The 14,753-nt window shown below is 61.7% G+C and overlaps 1 protein-coding gene across 1 annotated transcript in view; it reads right to left on the reverse strand.

Moving 5' to 3' along the window:
- The window catches only part of ABLIM2 (actin binding LIM protein family member 2), a 142,533-nt gene extending 128,140 nt beyond the window's left edge, over positions 1–14,393 (reverse strand). Inside the window, exon 1 of the mRNA XM_019796776.2 lies at positions 14,357–14,393. Within this exon, the coding sequence (XP_019652335.1) occupies positions 14,357–14,366 (10 nt within the window). The 5' untranslated portion in view covers positions 14,367–14,393. The remainder of the gene's footprint in view (positions 1–14,356) is intronic.
- Between the last annotated feature and the right edge of the window lie 360 nt (positions 14,394–14,753).

The following is a 14,753-nucleotide window of genomic DNA, read 5'->3' on the forward strand; positions in this document are numbered from 1 at the left end:
GACAGGGCCAGGGCCTCGGCACTGGGTCCCCTCTGTTGCTTCCACCTTCCTCTCTCACCCACAGGAAGCTGCAAGCCCTCCCTGACCCAGGCCACACCAGCTCTCGGGCTTTTACTCTCTTGCAAGGGTTGTGACACCAACAGCCCCCAAACCTGGCCTGGAATCATTGGCAGAAATCACCAGCCATATCAGAACACCCAGGAGTCTGTACTTTGCGGAACCCGAGTCCCCGTGTTCCCTCTCCTCCTCCTCCTCTCCTCTCTGAGTCATCAGCTCCTCACACAGTCACTGAGCACCAAGTGCAAGCAGGTGCCATGCAAGGTGCAGGACGACCATGGCGCACAAGAGGCAGATGGGGCTGGGGGGCCAGCTGTGTGCCCAGCACCTTACCCAGGGCCTAACCTGGGGCAAGGGCACAAATGAAGTTTCTCCAGCACGCCCTCCACTCACTCCTCTAGGGCTCTGTACTTGCCTCTGGATGCCCTTTTCCCACTGCTTTTTCTGGCTAACTCCTCCTTGGTTAAGGGTATCTCTTTCAGGAAGCCTGCCAGGATTTCTCTCTCATAGCAGGTTCACCAACCACCTCCTGTCTGTCCCCAGAGCCTCCCCAAGAAGTGCTTTCTCATGGTGCGTTTTCATCACGCACTGTCTGCCTTTCTTGGTAGGCCTGGGGGAAGAACAGAGTCAGGGTCTCCTCCAGGACCTGGCCAGCAGATGGATACACACGAGTGAAACCACTCCGCCACCCGCCTCCCCCACAGATGCCAGGTTGGTTGGCTGCGTGTTAGAAGGTGTCACTGTCCATGGGACCCAGGGGCAGAGGGAAGAGTCCTCTGTGAAGGGGGTGTCCTTCCTGATGTCGGTCCCCCCCAGGGAGAGGCAGGTCCTCACAGAGGGAAGCGCAAGTTGGGAGGGGAGGTCCTGGGAGAAGCCCCCTCCTTCTTGCTGGGGAGTGCTGCGGCTGGGAGGCAGGCTGAGGCCGGGTCTGTGCCACCACCTGCCCCCAAATCCAGAGCAAAGCCCTGCTGAGATCCCCGCTGGGCCGCAGAGGCACCCCACAGAGTGAGGGGAAGGGGACATCCAAGCCCGGAGCAGGGCATCAGTGGGGGAGCAGTTCCCCAGACCCCTGGGGCCCCCGGCGGCACAAGTGGCCCTCAGGATCCCACCTTCCAGCAAGATGTTCCTTCCAAGTTACCCAGCTTGGAGGCTGTGGGTCATAGTTTAAGTAAGAAAAACAATGATTTCTAGGTAAGACCCTCTCAGAAGCCTTCCTGCCCCCACCGCACGGCTCTAGGTGGTGACAGCAGCCGAGGGAGCCCCAGCTCAGGGGCCAGAGTTGCAGGAGCCCCGCCCCCTGCCCTCCACCAGCGGAGCTGTGGGGAAACCCCCGCCCCCGCGCACACACAGCCCTGCACGGAGCGCAGAGGAGGGTCGCAGAGGGCACCAGAAGCTGACCCCCCTTTAGTGCAGATCACAGGAGGAGGCAGGTCCCTGTTCAGCAGAAGCCCACAGTCTCGAAAGAGAATGCCTGAGTTCAGATGCCGGCTCTACCTGGCCCGCTGGGTACCCGGGGCAGCCTTCTCCCCCTTACCTGGCCTCCGTGTCCCCACCTAGAAAGGGCAGTGGTGAGAGCCACTCTGCAGTGGCCAGGGCGCTCAGTGGCCAATACTTGCCCTGATCGGCTGGTGCTGCTGCCATCATGCTCGGCCACCTGCGAGCACCATTTAGGAGTAGGACCACCTGAAGAACCTGAGAGACGTGCACCCCGGGACAGGTGGCAGGTGCGGGGCTCTCCGAGAGCCAGGCAGGCCCATCTGAACCCCGCCTCCCGCCCTTAGCAGCCTTGGGACCTTGGGCACGGTGGCCTCCCACATGGGGGGTGCCCCCTGTCTGGACCGGGAGCCACAGCCCCCTCCCCGCTGGCATGCGCGGCACTGGAGACGAGCCGGGACAACTTCTGCGGTGCGCCCCGAGCTACCAGATGTTCGGCACATGGCAGACATCGATTTTTATTAGAGGCATCGGTGCGTCCCTGGAGCTCTGGTCCCGCCGGCCGGTGGGGGCGGGGTGCGCGCTGCCAGCACACACCCAGGATATATTTAGCTCCCGCGGCAGCGCCTGGTGCAGGCATTCCAGCCGAGGTCGCGCAGTTTTAGCGCGGCTCTCCGGCCGCCCCAGGACCCTGCAGGTGGCCCCAGCACTGCACGGCCTTGTGGCGGTAGCCGGAGCCTGTGTGACCCTGAGTACACACGCACGCGCACGCCACCCACCGCCCTAGTTCCACGGTGGGAATGTGCCTCCCAAAATAGAGAACCCGTCCCTGGAGCCGGAGCCAGGGCGCCAGGCAGCTGCTCTCCAAGCAAGCCTCCTCGAGCGAGATCCTGTCTCTGGCAGACCCGGAAAGTGAATCAGCAGGAAAAAATAAAACAGCACAGCATAAGAAGGGAAGACAAAAGGGCCCATAACTCTATTGCACTTGGACGTGTTTTCTTTTGGTGGGTTTTTTTCTGCGTATTTTCTACAAACGGTGTATAAATTCCATTTACCGTGTTCTTCATTCCCGGGCCGCAGCGGTGCCCGCGGCTCACTGATCCCTCAGGATCATCTCAACGGCCGCGTACTATTCTGCCTTTATCAGCAGCTCTCCAAGCGTGGTCTAGGGGCCCCTGGGAGTCCCCAAGCCCCTATCAGGGGGCCGGCAGGGTCCGAGCCATTTCCGTAATAAGACAGATGTTATTTCCCCTCTCCACTTGCACCTGCTCCCGAGAGGAACGTTCTGCCGAGGCTGGTGACGAGTGGCATCACGACTGATTGAACGCAGGCCGGACGCGAGCACCCAGCTGTCCCCTATTAGGCCAGACATTAATGAGATTTGCAAAGCTGCAGAGCAATGCCTCTCCGGTCACTAAAAATACATTCACAGAGGGCTATGATCCAACAAATCAGCAAAGATCTTAGAATTCCCTCCGCTTTAATTTCTAACTCAGTCAACATCGATAAATACCAGGCACTCAGGTCTTTGGGGCCCTCAGGATTTTTGAGTCGAGGCCCCCAAGTCTGGGCACCGCCACTGTGGACGGATAGTGATCTTCGTGCCCAGCGTCCCGGGGCCGGATGGCCGCGGGGCAGACCGTGCCAGCCCGGCGGTGAGCGAGGCTCTGCGTCCAAATCTATGTCTGTGTTCCAGAGCCTTTGCAGAAAGATTCCCAGCAGCAGCAGCTCCTCTGTCAAAAGGCGGGCGAGTATTTAAGGCCCAAAGCCTGTGCCTAACTGCTCCCCAGTCAGCAGCCTGTGGCAGCCTCGAGCCCACGGGGTCTGGGGATGTTTAAATTGAGCCGAGTTAACAGTAACATTTGTTTCCTGGGAGAGGTCATTGTCTCAAACCCTCGGCCAGGCTGGAGACCCCACAGGGAGAGGTGAAGGCGTGGGTCCCAGAAGCGGGGTGCTCGGGAGGCTGCCTGCGGATGCTGGGGGTGCCCTCCCATTACAGGTGGTATCAGGCGCAGGGTTGGGAGACGGGGAACATCTCAGAGGTCCGGGCGGCCCCGATGTGGTCACAAGCGTCCCCATGGGCAGGCAGAGGGAGGATGGACACACACAGAGGGGAGGCCCAGGGGAGATGGGCAGGGGAGGGATGCGGGGTCGCTGCCCCCAGGCTGGAGGAGGCAAGGAGGGCATTCTCCCCGGAGGGCCCAGAGCAGGTGGTCCTCGGGCCAAAAGGGAGTTGGAGTGGCAGGAGATGGGGGCCGAGGCAGGAAGGGGAGAGGCGGCATGGCGGCAGGACAAAGCCTTGTGGGGCTTCAGAAGGGCCTGCCTTGGCCAGAGGGGAACTAGAGGGCCTGCGGGGGAGGGCAATCAAGGCAGCACTGGGTCCCAGGAAGACCTGCCTGAGGATCCCAGGGGTGCCTGCAGACTGTTGGCGGTGGCACCCTGTCCCTCAGCACCTGTGCTGTGCCCCGGGCCCACGCCGTGCCCCGCTGCCCGCCCCCCCGGCCCAGAGACAGGCAGGGAGGCACCCAGCTAGATGTGGGACTTCTTGCGTACGTATCGTGTTTCCTGACCTCTGCAGCACACAGGATATGTGCAGGGGAGCTGAGCGTGTAACTCTGCACCCCACAACCACTCCCTGAGCACTTGGCAGGCCAGGCCTGCTTTCAGAGCTGCAGGGGGACCGCCGGGTCAGAACCACAGACGAGAAGTTGGATCACAGGGCCCTGAAGGCCCGTGAGTGCGTCTGGGCGTGGACAGAGGAGCACGGGGGCTGCAGGGGGGCGGCAGGCCCACCGCTAGTGTTCACATCTGGTCATCCACGCTGACTTCGCTTCCTCGCTGCCCGGCCCGGCTCCTCCTGTGCAGCTCACCCACTCCAGCCACGCCATACAGTCTGCCGATCCTAGTACGCCCTTGTCACCCACCTCCCTGCCTTTGTGCTGAGCCTTCTGCCTCCCTGTCACCACCCACGTGCTGGTCTCAGGACTCAACTCCATGTCCTCTCCTCCAGGAAGCCTTCCCTGATGCCACGTGGAAGAGATTCCTCTTGTCCCATCCCCATTCTGCCCCCTGCCAGGTTCTGATGACACATGTCCCCTGTCTGGGTTATGACCTATATGGGGAAGTGACCCTGCTATAGTGGTGTCCTCAGCACTCTCCGTGTGCCCCGCACAGGGTCGTGCACCCAGAACCATTTCTGACCCCTCAGTCGGACGGGCCGCTGGTTCACCTGAGGCAGGTGGGAGGGAGGTGCACGGGGCAGGGACCCAGAGAGGCGAACACTGCCCGCGATGTCTCATGGGAAAGAGCCGCAGCTATCACAGGGGCAGTGGGAGGGGCGCTCAGAGATGCTGGGGGCCCCCATGCTCCAGTTAGGAACGTGGGTTCGGGGGTCAGCACTTGGCTTCCCGGCTGGATGACCTCAGGCAAGTGACCTGATTCCTTGAGCTTGGTTCGCTCACATGAGGAGGGAATCTGTTAAGGGTCATGGCACGGGGTGGCCCCGGGCCCTCAGACAGCGCTGGGACCCCCAGGTGGGAAACACCGCAAGCCACTGCCCTGTCCGGGGGTATGGCGGGGGGTCTGCTTGCCTGACAGCAAACGCCGGTCCCGAGGCGTCCACACTCAGGTGCGGGGCTGGCAGGACCCGGAAGACAAGTGTACGTGAGGCAGTGAAGGCTCAGAGGGTGGAGGGGTGGGGCTGGGGCTCACAGCCAGAGCTAGAACCCCCTCTCCCGGCTCTCCGCTGGACCACCTACGTCTTCCCACCAACCCCGGAGCTGCTCGAAACCACCCCAAGACCCAGGCTCGCCCAGGACCAGTGAAAACCAGATTGTGTGAGACAACCCCCCAACCCGCCCCACTCACCAGGGGACGGTCAGACTGTGCCAGACCCCTCCCCACCCACCATGGGGGACGAGAAGACTGTACCCCCCAGAGCTGGAGAAATGCATGTCTGCAGACCCTGCAGATGTGGGCCATTTAAAACTGCACAGAGGTTGGGGTTCAAGTGTGACCCTGACCAGGAGAGGAAGGCTAAGGGAGGTCCAAGAGGGTGGTGTGAGCAGGGGTGATTTGGGTTTGGAGCCAGGAGCTTACCAGGCTCAAATCCCGGCTGGCGAGGTACTGGACACAGCACACGTGAGCAACCCCAGCTTCCTGAGTAACCAGGAGTCACATTCAGAACGTGTGCCCCTCGTGCCGGCCCCAGCCACCCAGTGTGCTGTGTGCCCTGCCGGGCATCCAGAGCCTGGGGCACGACCCCCACTGCCTGGACAGAGAGGCCCACGGGAGCCGGAGTGCGAGCCTGGAGGTTCTCAGTAAACACTGACACCTCCTTGCCCCTCCTCCCTCAAAGGGCAGTCCTCCCTGGTTCCTTATTCATGAAGGTGCTCCTGGAACCCCTCCAGCAGCAGGAGGCCCTGGCGGTGTGCGTGCACGGATACGACACAGCCCCACACCACTGAGGAGGTCTGGAACAATCCCCACTTCACCAAACGCTACCGCCCTCCTCTCCCTGGGCCTCCAGACCTAGCCGTGGGGAAGGCAGGGAAGGCAGGCCATCTGTCTGAGCGTCAGGCAGCTGCTGTGACAAATGGTCACAGATGTACAGGCTTGAAGCAGACGTAATCCCTGACAGGTCTGGGGGACAGAGTCTGGACTGGGCCTGTGGGGCTGGGTCCTCCTGGAGCCTCCGGGGGAGAAGCCCTTGCTGGCCCTTTCCAGCCTCGGGAGGCGCCCTGGCTCCGAGCTCGGGGCCCTCCTCTGTCCTCCCTCCCCTGACCTCTGCCTCTGCCCCACTGCCTCCCTCGGCTCAGGGCCCCTGATCATGAGAGGCCCACTGGGTAGTCTCCGAGGGCAAGGCCTCTAGCTGAATCACATCCGCGAAGTCTCTCTCCAGCGGATGCTGGTTCCAGGGATCAGGACAGGGACATCTCCTGGGGGCCATTACTCAGCTCTCCCCAGCCCCTCGGAGGGGCAGCACCTGGCCCTGGGCCACACCACAGCCAAGCCAGACCAAGTCCTCAACAGGAAACCCCAGCTCCGGCCACTGCCCCCAGCCTGGCCACTGCCCCCAGCTCCGAGGAGGCCGGACTGCGTCACAGACAGTCAGGAGCTCTGGTTAAAGCCGGGAAGATTGAGGAGGAAGAATCCCAGGGTGGGGGGCAGGGAGGCAGGCAGGCAAAGCAGCAGGAAAAGAGCAAGCAAGGGTGTTTGGGCATCAGGAGCAAGGACAGCACGTTGCACATAGTAGGTGCTCAATAAATAGTCATCAAAAGACTCAAGGAGCACTCTGGAATGGCTCTGAGCCCTTGAGGGCTGCTGAGGGCTGGGAACAGAGGTGGCCCCAACCCGGGCTGAGGCGGGACTGTCCCCGTGGGAGCCACTGTGGGAGTCACAGCGGAGGTGACACCTGTCCTCGTCCCACCGCTAGTTCTCCTGTGGCAGATAGGGACAGGTGCTCACTGACCCCTCTGCACCGCAAGCCCATACATCCATCATTTTGCTTTGCAGCCTGAGGCCTCTAAACCCGATGGACACTTGCTCACCCCGCGCAGGGCAGGGCGGCACTGTGCTCGCCCAGGACCGGCCGTCTGCCCTGGAGGTTAAAGACCCCAGCATCCCACTCCCCACCCAAGGTACGGTTCTGAGGAGCAGGCCCACCACGGCTGCCCACCCATGCAAACGCCCCTCCTCGCCCCTCCTCTCTCATCTCAGCCCTCGCCCTCTCTACTCATGCTTGCTGGGGGCGTTTCCCCGACAATCCACCAGCATCCATGTCCACCAGGGGAAGCTGAACCCAGGCCGTGGCAAGGCACAGGGGCGGGTTCATCCTGGAGCATCTGAAATTGAAGTGGGGGCCATGGGGACGGTCCTGGCCATTCCTGCTCCTTGAATTTCATGCCCAACTGTGGCGCCAATGGGGACTTGGAGATGTCATGTCCCAGTAAGATGCTGGGGCCACCAAAGCCCAAGGAGAAGCAGAGGGTCAGAGAGAGGCCTGGCTGGGAGCCCTTGGCCCAGGACGATGGTGAACACTGGGGGAGGCTGAGCACGAAGAGGGGCCCCGAGGTCCATGCTCCATTCATCCCTTCCCTGGCCAGATGCTCAGGGAACACCTGTCACGGGCAGTCTGTGGGGGCCCTCCGGGCGAGCATCTTGAGGTCTCCCTGAGTTTTGCTGGGTGTGGACAGCTGGGACAGAGACCCTTCACCTGCTTCCTGGTGCGCTGTACGCCCAACGCCCTCGAGCAATCAGAAAGAGCAGGAGGTGGCATCTCCCCTCTGCAGGTGGGGAAACTGAGACAAAGAGCAATGACGCAATCCAGTCGCTGGGACACAACTAGCAAGTGACGATTGGGACCAGAGCCCAGGTGAGCCTGACCCCAAAGCCATCAACCATACTTTCCAAGCTGTCAAGACGGCCTCCCTTGTAGCTTAGAAATCTTCAGGCAAGGCAAACGGCATAGGACAGAACCTGTTTCGTACAGGTCTGGCTCGCCACCAGCCTAGAAGCGCACCGGGGACAGGAGGCGCCCAGGACCAGCCCCGCACCCAGTGGGGCTTGCTGACGGAGGCATCCAGGGGAAAGTGAGCACCACAGAATCCCAGCACACCTTCCACGCTCCCCAGTCCTGCCCATGGACGAGGAGGACTCGGGTCTCCCGGCTCAGGCACCAGACAGACACTCACAGACGTGGCTTCCCTGGCAGGCTGCGGAGAAATCCCTTATATCAGGGAGCCTCCAAGTAAAGGGCAAGTGCTTCCTGCCATGAAATTGTCAGACAAGGTCTATGTGGCGGAAAAGGATGACGGGGGCCCATGGTTCCCTGAAAATGCTGGCTTAGCCTCAAACCCAGACAAATCGCTCTGGGAACAGTGGAGGAGACAGGGTTGTCAGAAGTGGGTCACAGCCCTGAGGATGGTGGTAGCCCCCGTCTTTACAGATGGGGACCCTGAGGCCCAGAGAGGGAAGACAGCCTGCCTGAGGTCACACAGCGTCCAGGTGGGTGGGGCCGAGACTCCCGGGAGCTCAGGCACCAGCAGGGGGGCTGGGCCAGGAGCTGCAGCCTTGGCACAGGACGGCCGTGGCTGTTGCCTTGCAGCAGGAACGGGCAGCTCTAGAAGGCCTCGAGGACCTGCCGGAAGGGAGAGCTGGGGCCAGAGGGTCAAGGTTACAGACAGGCACACGGGCTTGACATGGTGAAATGTCCCTCATGCTCTGCGCTTCTGGAAGTGGCCCCTGGGCTGTGCCAGGCCCCAGGCAGGAGCCGCTGGAGAAGGCAGAGGAAAGAGCATGCCCTCGAGGCAGACAGAGCAGGTGTCAGTCTGGCTCCGGGCAGGCAGGTGCCATACCAGGAAGATGCAAATATGGTTCACGGCCCAGCTGAGAAGATGGGCCCTCTAAACCCCCATCGGGACAAAGCACTATCATGATGTCCCAAACGGTCAAGCCTTATCCATCCCCCTCAGCCCCACAGCACGAGGGGGCCGTAAATCGCCCAGGGAAGCCGGCTCTCGCAGGCACGGGGGCGGGGTGGGGGCAGACAGACGGAGCCCACTCGGTCGGGAAGATGAGCGTCTGGGCACACCGGGGTTCACGTCCAGCTCCGCTGTTCACAGGTGGTGTGGCGTGCTGCCAGGCAACGGACAGCCCCTGCTGGGCATCTGCTCCCCCACCTGCGAGCAGGGACGCCCCAGCCCATGAAACTCTGAGAGGGTGTAAGAGCATCAGGCCAGGCGTGGGGCCCGAGGGAGCGTCCCCGGAGCCGCAGCTGCCGTGACATTGAAGTAGGGCCCTGCCCGACACCCTAGAGACCTCAGGGATGGAAACACCCCAAGTAAACAAAGACACTCTGCTCAGGTCGCCGGCCCCGCCCTCACAGCCTCGAGGCCCACTGTTCCCAGCCCATCCGGCTGGCCAGGCCCTCAGCAGCTCGCGACGTGGTCATCGTCCAGAAACCGGCTGCTATCTGAACGCCACCGTGCTCTCCTGTTGCAACTATTTTAACTGGCCCTGCAAGCCTCTCCCACGTGTCAGGACCTGCACCGTCGGTCCCTACCGAGACCCGGGGGCGGGGGGCAGCCTCAGAAGCGCAGAGAGGGCCGAGGAGCTATAATGCGATCGGGGGCAGAGCGGCAACGAGCCCGACAGGCCCAATTCAGGGGAGGCCGTACCGCGTCCTGCAGGGCAGGAGCAGAGCCAGGGGTGCGAGGAAGCCCCGTGTCAGGGCAGAGGAGGGGCCCACGTCCTGGCAGCTGCTGCCATCAGCAACCGTGGCCAGTGCCAGGACAGACCCCGCCGGCCGGACCCCCTCCCACCCTCTCCTTTCGTTACCCGGATGTGCCCGTTTTCTGCGGCCAGCTCGCAGCTCTCCCACGCTCCAGAGGACGCTCTGGAGGGTCAGGGCGTCAGACAGGTGACTTCTCCATGACCGAAGGTCACGCTCCCTTTTCTGGGACAGTCAGACCCGACTCGTCAAAAGTTCACCAAAGTCAGAGCAGATTCTAGAAGACATGCCAATGACCCCCAAACTACCTCCTTGAGAGAAACCGTAAAGAATCAAAGGGGCTCGGGTGGCGGGTGAGGGAGCAACTCTGTACGTCAGAGGAAAGAGATCGGAGCTGAGCCAGGGAGCGCCAGCGGGGTCTTGGGCAACAACTGTCCTGTTCAGATGCAATTTCAGACTTTCTGGGTCAGGGTGATGTGTCTTCGGCTGCATCTAATTCAGAGGGAGTCACGCAGGGGGCCGGGCACCAGTCCCTGCCCGTGGGAAGCTCCTGAGTCCTGTCCACCTCCGCTCCGAGCCGAAGGACAGCGGCCCCTGCGGCACAGAATGGTCTGGGCCTCCCACCGAGTCATGGACTTTCCACGCGCCCTCTTTAGACCTGGCAGCACTGCTCCCTCATTTTCACTGGATTTTTAATTGCAAAAGAGAAGCACACACCACCACGAAAATTTCAGAAAGTCGCAGAAAGTATAAAGACGCAGATGTGGGAAAAACCTCTTTCTCCTCTTTCCGCTAGAGAGGGAGACCACTGCAGACGTCTGGGCGTGCGTCCTTCCAGATTTTCCTCCTTTACTGTGCTTGCAGACTCGAGATCACGGTGGGACGTACGATTCTGCCGTCCGCTGCTTCCGGACAGTTTGCTTGAGCACTGCTCCTCACGTTAAGATCTCCTCACACGCTGTTGGCTAGAATGCGCCCCCCACTCCCACCGAGCCTGTGCAGCTTTGGCGGGAGGTGGACTGTGTCTGTTCCTGCCGGGCCCATGGTGCGTGGGCGGGAAGCCTTTGGCCACTGAATGAGGGACCGCACAGCTGGCTGATATCCGTCACTCCCCTCCACATTTGGGCAGTCTCTGACTTTCCGTCGTAGGACGTGAACATCTTTGTGGTGACGTCCTTGTCCACACTTGGGTTAGGTGAAGAGACGGGTCTCTGTTCCAGAGACCCAGGGCTGTGCCAACCAGAGTAGGGGACTGGGGCTCGGGGACTGAGGCTCAGGTCCTGGCTCTGCCACACTCTCTCCTGGAGCCTGGACAGTGGCTTTTCCTTCTCTGGGCCTCAGTTTCCCCTCTGCGAATGGGAGTGGGTTTGGATGGCAGCATCTTCTAGGTCCCTTCCAGCTCCGGAATCCTAACCTGGCAGCCATGAGCACAGGCGGCTGAGCCAGCCCCCTGGGCTCTCTACCTGGTCCTGCCCCCGTTATGGGCTGAATTATGTCCCGCTGAAGTCCTAACCGCTAGGACCTCAGAATGTGACTATATTTGGATAGGAGGACTTCACAGAGTAAGTAAGGTAAAAACGAGGCCAGGCAGGTGGTCCTACTTAAATATGACTGGTGTCCTTACGAGAGGAGGAAATTTGGACACGCACATACTTAAGGAAAGCCCTGTGGACACAGAGAGAAGACAGCCATCTACGAGTCAAGAAGGAAGGTGGCAGGGGCGCCTGGGTGGCTCAATCATTGGGTGTCTTCCTTCGGCTCAGGGCCTGATTCCAGGGTCCTGGGATTGAGCCCCACATCAGGCTCCTCTGCTGGGAGCCTGTTTCTTCCTCTCCCACTGCCCTTCTTGTGTTCCCTCTCTCACTGGCTGTCTCTCTCTCTCTCTGTCAAATAAATAAATAAAAATCTTTAAAAAAAAAAAAAAAAAAAAGGAAGGCGGCAGCGGGAACCAACCCAGCCCACACCTTGAACTTGGACTTCGGCCTCCAGCTGTGAGAGAATAAACATCTGTGGTTTAAGCCATCCTGCCCATGGTGCTTTCTTATGTGACCCTGGCCGACCAGCACAGCCTGGGAGCCTCTGACCACCTGGAGGGCTCCCATCTGCCAGGGTGCAGCCACCGGGGATGGCATCTAGGCCCAGAGAGAACATGGGGCTTGCTCAAGGACCTGGCACCAATCGGGGGCAGAGCTGGCCCTGGAGCTCCTCCCAGCTCAGGTCCCCTCCTTGGCCCCACCTTGCCCGTTGTGACTCCAGGGGTTGTCACGTTATGAGGCCACCGCCACAGACCTCATCTACTGGGTCCCATACGCATGGGCCGGGGCTGCAGGCAGAGAGGTAAGGGCATTCCCTTCATACGGTGGGGAAACTGAGGCACAGGGAACCCATAGGGAGTGCACTGGATTTGGATCTAGGCCTGACACAGAAAGCCACTTCTGACAATTTCCCTGGCCGCCCGAAATCAATGAGCCACAAAACAAGTAGGCAAATACATGAGGCCCTGAGGCTACACCGGGCGGTCTCAAAGGCGCCATGGGTCACCTGACTGAGGGAAGTCAAGAATCAGCCTGGCGGCATGAAGGAGAGGGGAGCCTCCAACCCAGGGAGGTTTACGGGTTGCCTCAGGCTTTGACCCAAGGGCCTATGTTGGCAGGTGGACACTGGACCAGGTGACGCCCGCCCACACCGGCTGGCACCAAGCTCCCGGACGGTGCGAGTCTTCTTGGCAGGAGTGTCAGGGGACCCGCCCTCCTTGATGACAGAAGCCCCTGACCTGCCAGACGTGCCCAACGGCCAGATGTGAGAGCCGGGAGCCGGGCACTGGGGCCACACTCTCCCCCACTGCGGGGTGCCCTGGGGATGCATCAGGGCAGGAGCTGCAAGAAGACGGGGAGCGGGCTAACCGGCAGCTCTGAAGGGCTGAGCTAACTCACGGAGACTGAGGGGAGCATGAACCTCCGGCAGTGACCATCACAAGCCACTGAGGACCTACTATGTGTGCAGTTTCCCACTCGAATCTCACCGTCCACAGCACTGCTTTCACACGTCAGGAAGCCGAGCTCGGGAAGGTGCCACCATTTGCCAGATCGCAATCTGCCACCAGGCAGACAGTACGGTGCAAACCCCGGGCCCCTTGCTCGTTCGAATCATGACCCCCACAACAGCCCCCAGTGCCCACATAGCCCTTCTCCTGGGACAACCACAAATGCCAGTGCTCCTTCCAGGGCTCCCCCTGATTACAGGGGCGACCGGAGGTAACAATTATGATCACAGAAAGCCTAGAATTACCCTGTGTGCACCCTACCATTATCCCCACCTGCCATTAGATAAACGTGTCTGGAGGTTCTGCCAGGTCTCAGGGTGCCCTGCTCCCCAGCCACCTCCAGATAACAGGCTGGCCATTTCAGAAATCCTCTTCTAGAGAATTCTGCCTCCCGCTGCCTGCCATTTGCTCTCAGCCACTCTCCTAACGCCCACGGTCAGTGTGGTCCCTCCTTCCTGGGTTGGAGGGGGAGCGGACGATTTCCCCTGTGAGATGGGTCCCTGGAAACAGCCCCCCTAAACCCAGAGCAGTGATCAAGCACTCACCGAATGCACACTACCCCCCACCCCAGTCCGATTTTTCCCCAGCTTGTCCAGGCTTTTTTCTGCACCATGGCCAAGGGCCATGCTGCAGTCTGTGGCCAGACAGGCTCAGAGGAAAGATCACGGGAATCAGGGAGCTCCAGGTTCGAATCCCCACCCCGCTGCATGAGCTGAGCAAGTGACTCAAGCCTGGTGAGCCTTGGTCGCACCCTGAAAAATGGGGTGTCAGCCCCTCCCTGACGGGGAATGTAGGGACCAACCCTCGGCTCAGTGCGGGGCCACAGGAGACTCTCAAAACCGGGCTCCTCCGGCCGGTCGCGCATCAGACTTTTCATGCCAAGGCCTCCCTGCTGTTGGTCTCAGTTTCCCCAAGCGCAATAGGCGCGGCTGGCTTGTGACGCTGTGGGATTTTCCAGGGCCCGCACAGAGGCTGTCAGATCCGGTGGGTGCGGAGGGAGGCAGCAGTGGGGATGCGCGGGGGAGGGGGGAGGCGGAGAGATGCTGACTGGAGGAAGATGGGGCGGGCCGCACACACCCGCGGGCTCTGCGCCCCCAAATCTACAGCAGGCGAACCCAGGGCGCCAGGGGTTGGCCTGACGCCCCCCCCCGCCGCTCAGGCGGAGCCAGAGCCACGCAAGGGCGGAGCCCCCTGCCGCAAAGCCCCCCGTGTGATCACACCTCTCAGTAGCAGGGTCTATGGCGGCCCTGCGCCCCTCACCCATACCGGTCGCCTTCTGCGACCGGCAGCGACCCGGGACTCGTGAGAAGCAAAAAAAAGTGGCGCCTTCCAGTCAGCCGGGCGCAGCCATCCTGGCCGGCGCGATGGGAAGGGGGTCCCCAGCCCGCGCTGCAGAACTGCATGCACCCTGGGCGCAGGGGCAGAGGGCTGCGGACAGGCCCCTAGGGTTTGCAAGACCCTGGGGTAAAAGTTGGGTACAGCACTGGGTGACTTCCCCTGCGCTGCAGGTGCAGCCCCAGAATGCCTCTACAGCTCTTGCTGCGCGGCGATCCAGCTCAGGGACGTGCCGGTCCCTCGGTCCCCACACTCACCTGCACTCATCTCAGCGGTAGCTGGGAGGNCCGTCGGCCCCGCCCCCCTCCGGCCCCGCCCCTAAGCGCAGCTCCGCCTCGCCCCGCCCCGCCCTCACCGCCCCGCGGGCGGGACGCACCCTGGGAAGTGTAGGCGCAGAGCCCCTGTCGCTCCGCCTTCGTCGCCCAGCTGCCGCATGGATGGACTACAAGTCCCGGCAGGCAGCGCGCCCCACGCACGCGCAGGCAGGCGACGCCGTTGCGGCCTCCCGCAGCCGCTGGCTAGGTCTCTGCGGGGCTACCCTCGCTGGCTGGGTGGCGTTCGGCTGGCAGCGGCTTTCGGGATCCCGGGAGTGGCGCGGAAGAGGCCCAGGGACGGAAGCTTGGTGGAACTCTTCTTGTGCCGTGGAGCTGCGAG

This window comes from Ailuropoda melanoleuca, chromosome 11 (assembly GCF_002007445.2).
Source record: "Ailuropoda melanoleuca isolate Jingjing chromosome 11, ASM200744v2, whole genome shotgun sequence".
Lineage (NCBI taxonomy): Eukaryota > Metazoa > Chordata > Mammalia > Carnivora > Ursidae > Ailuropoda > Ailuropoda melanoleuca.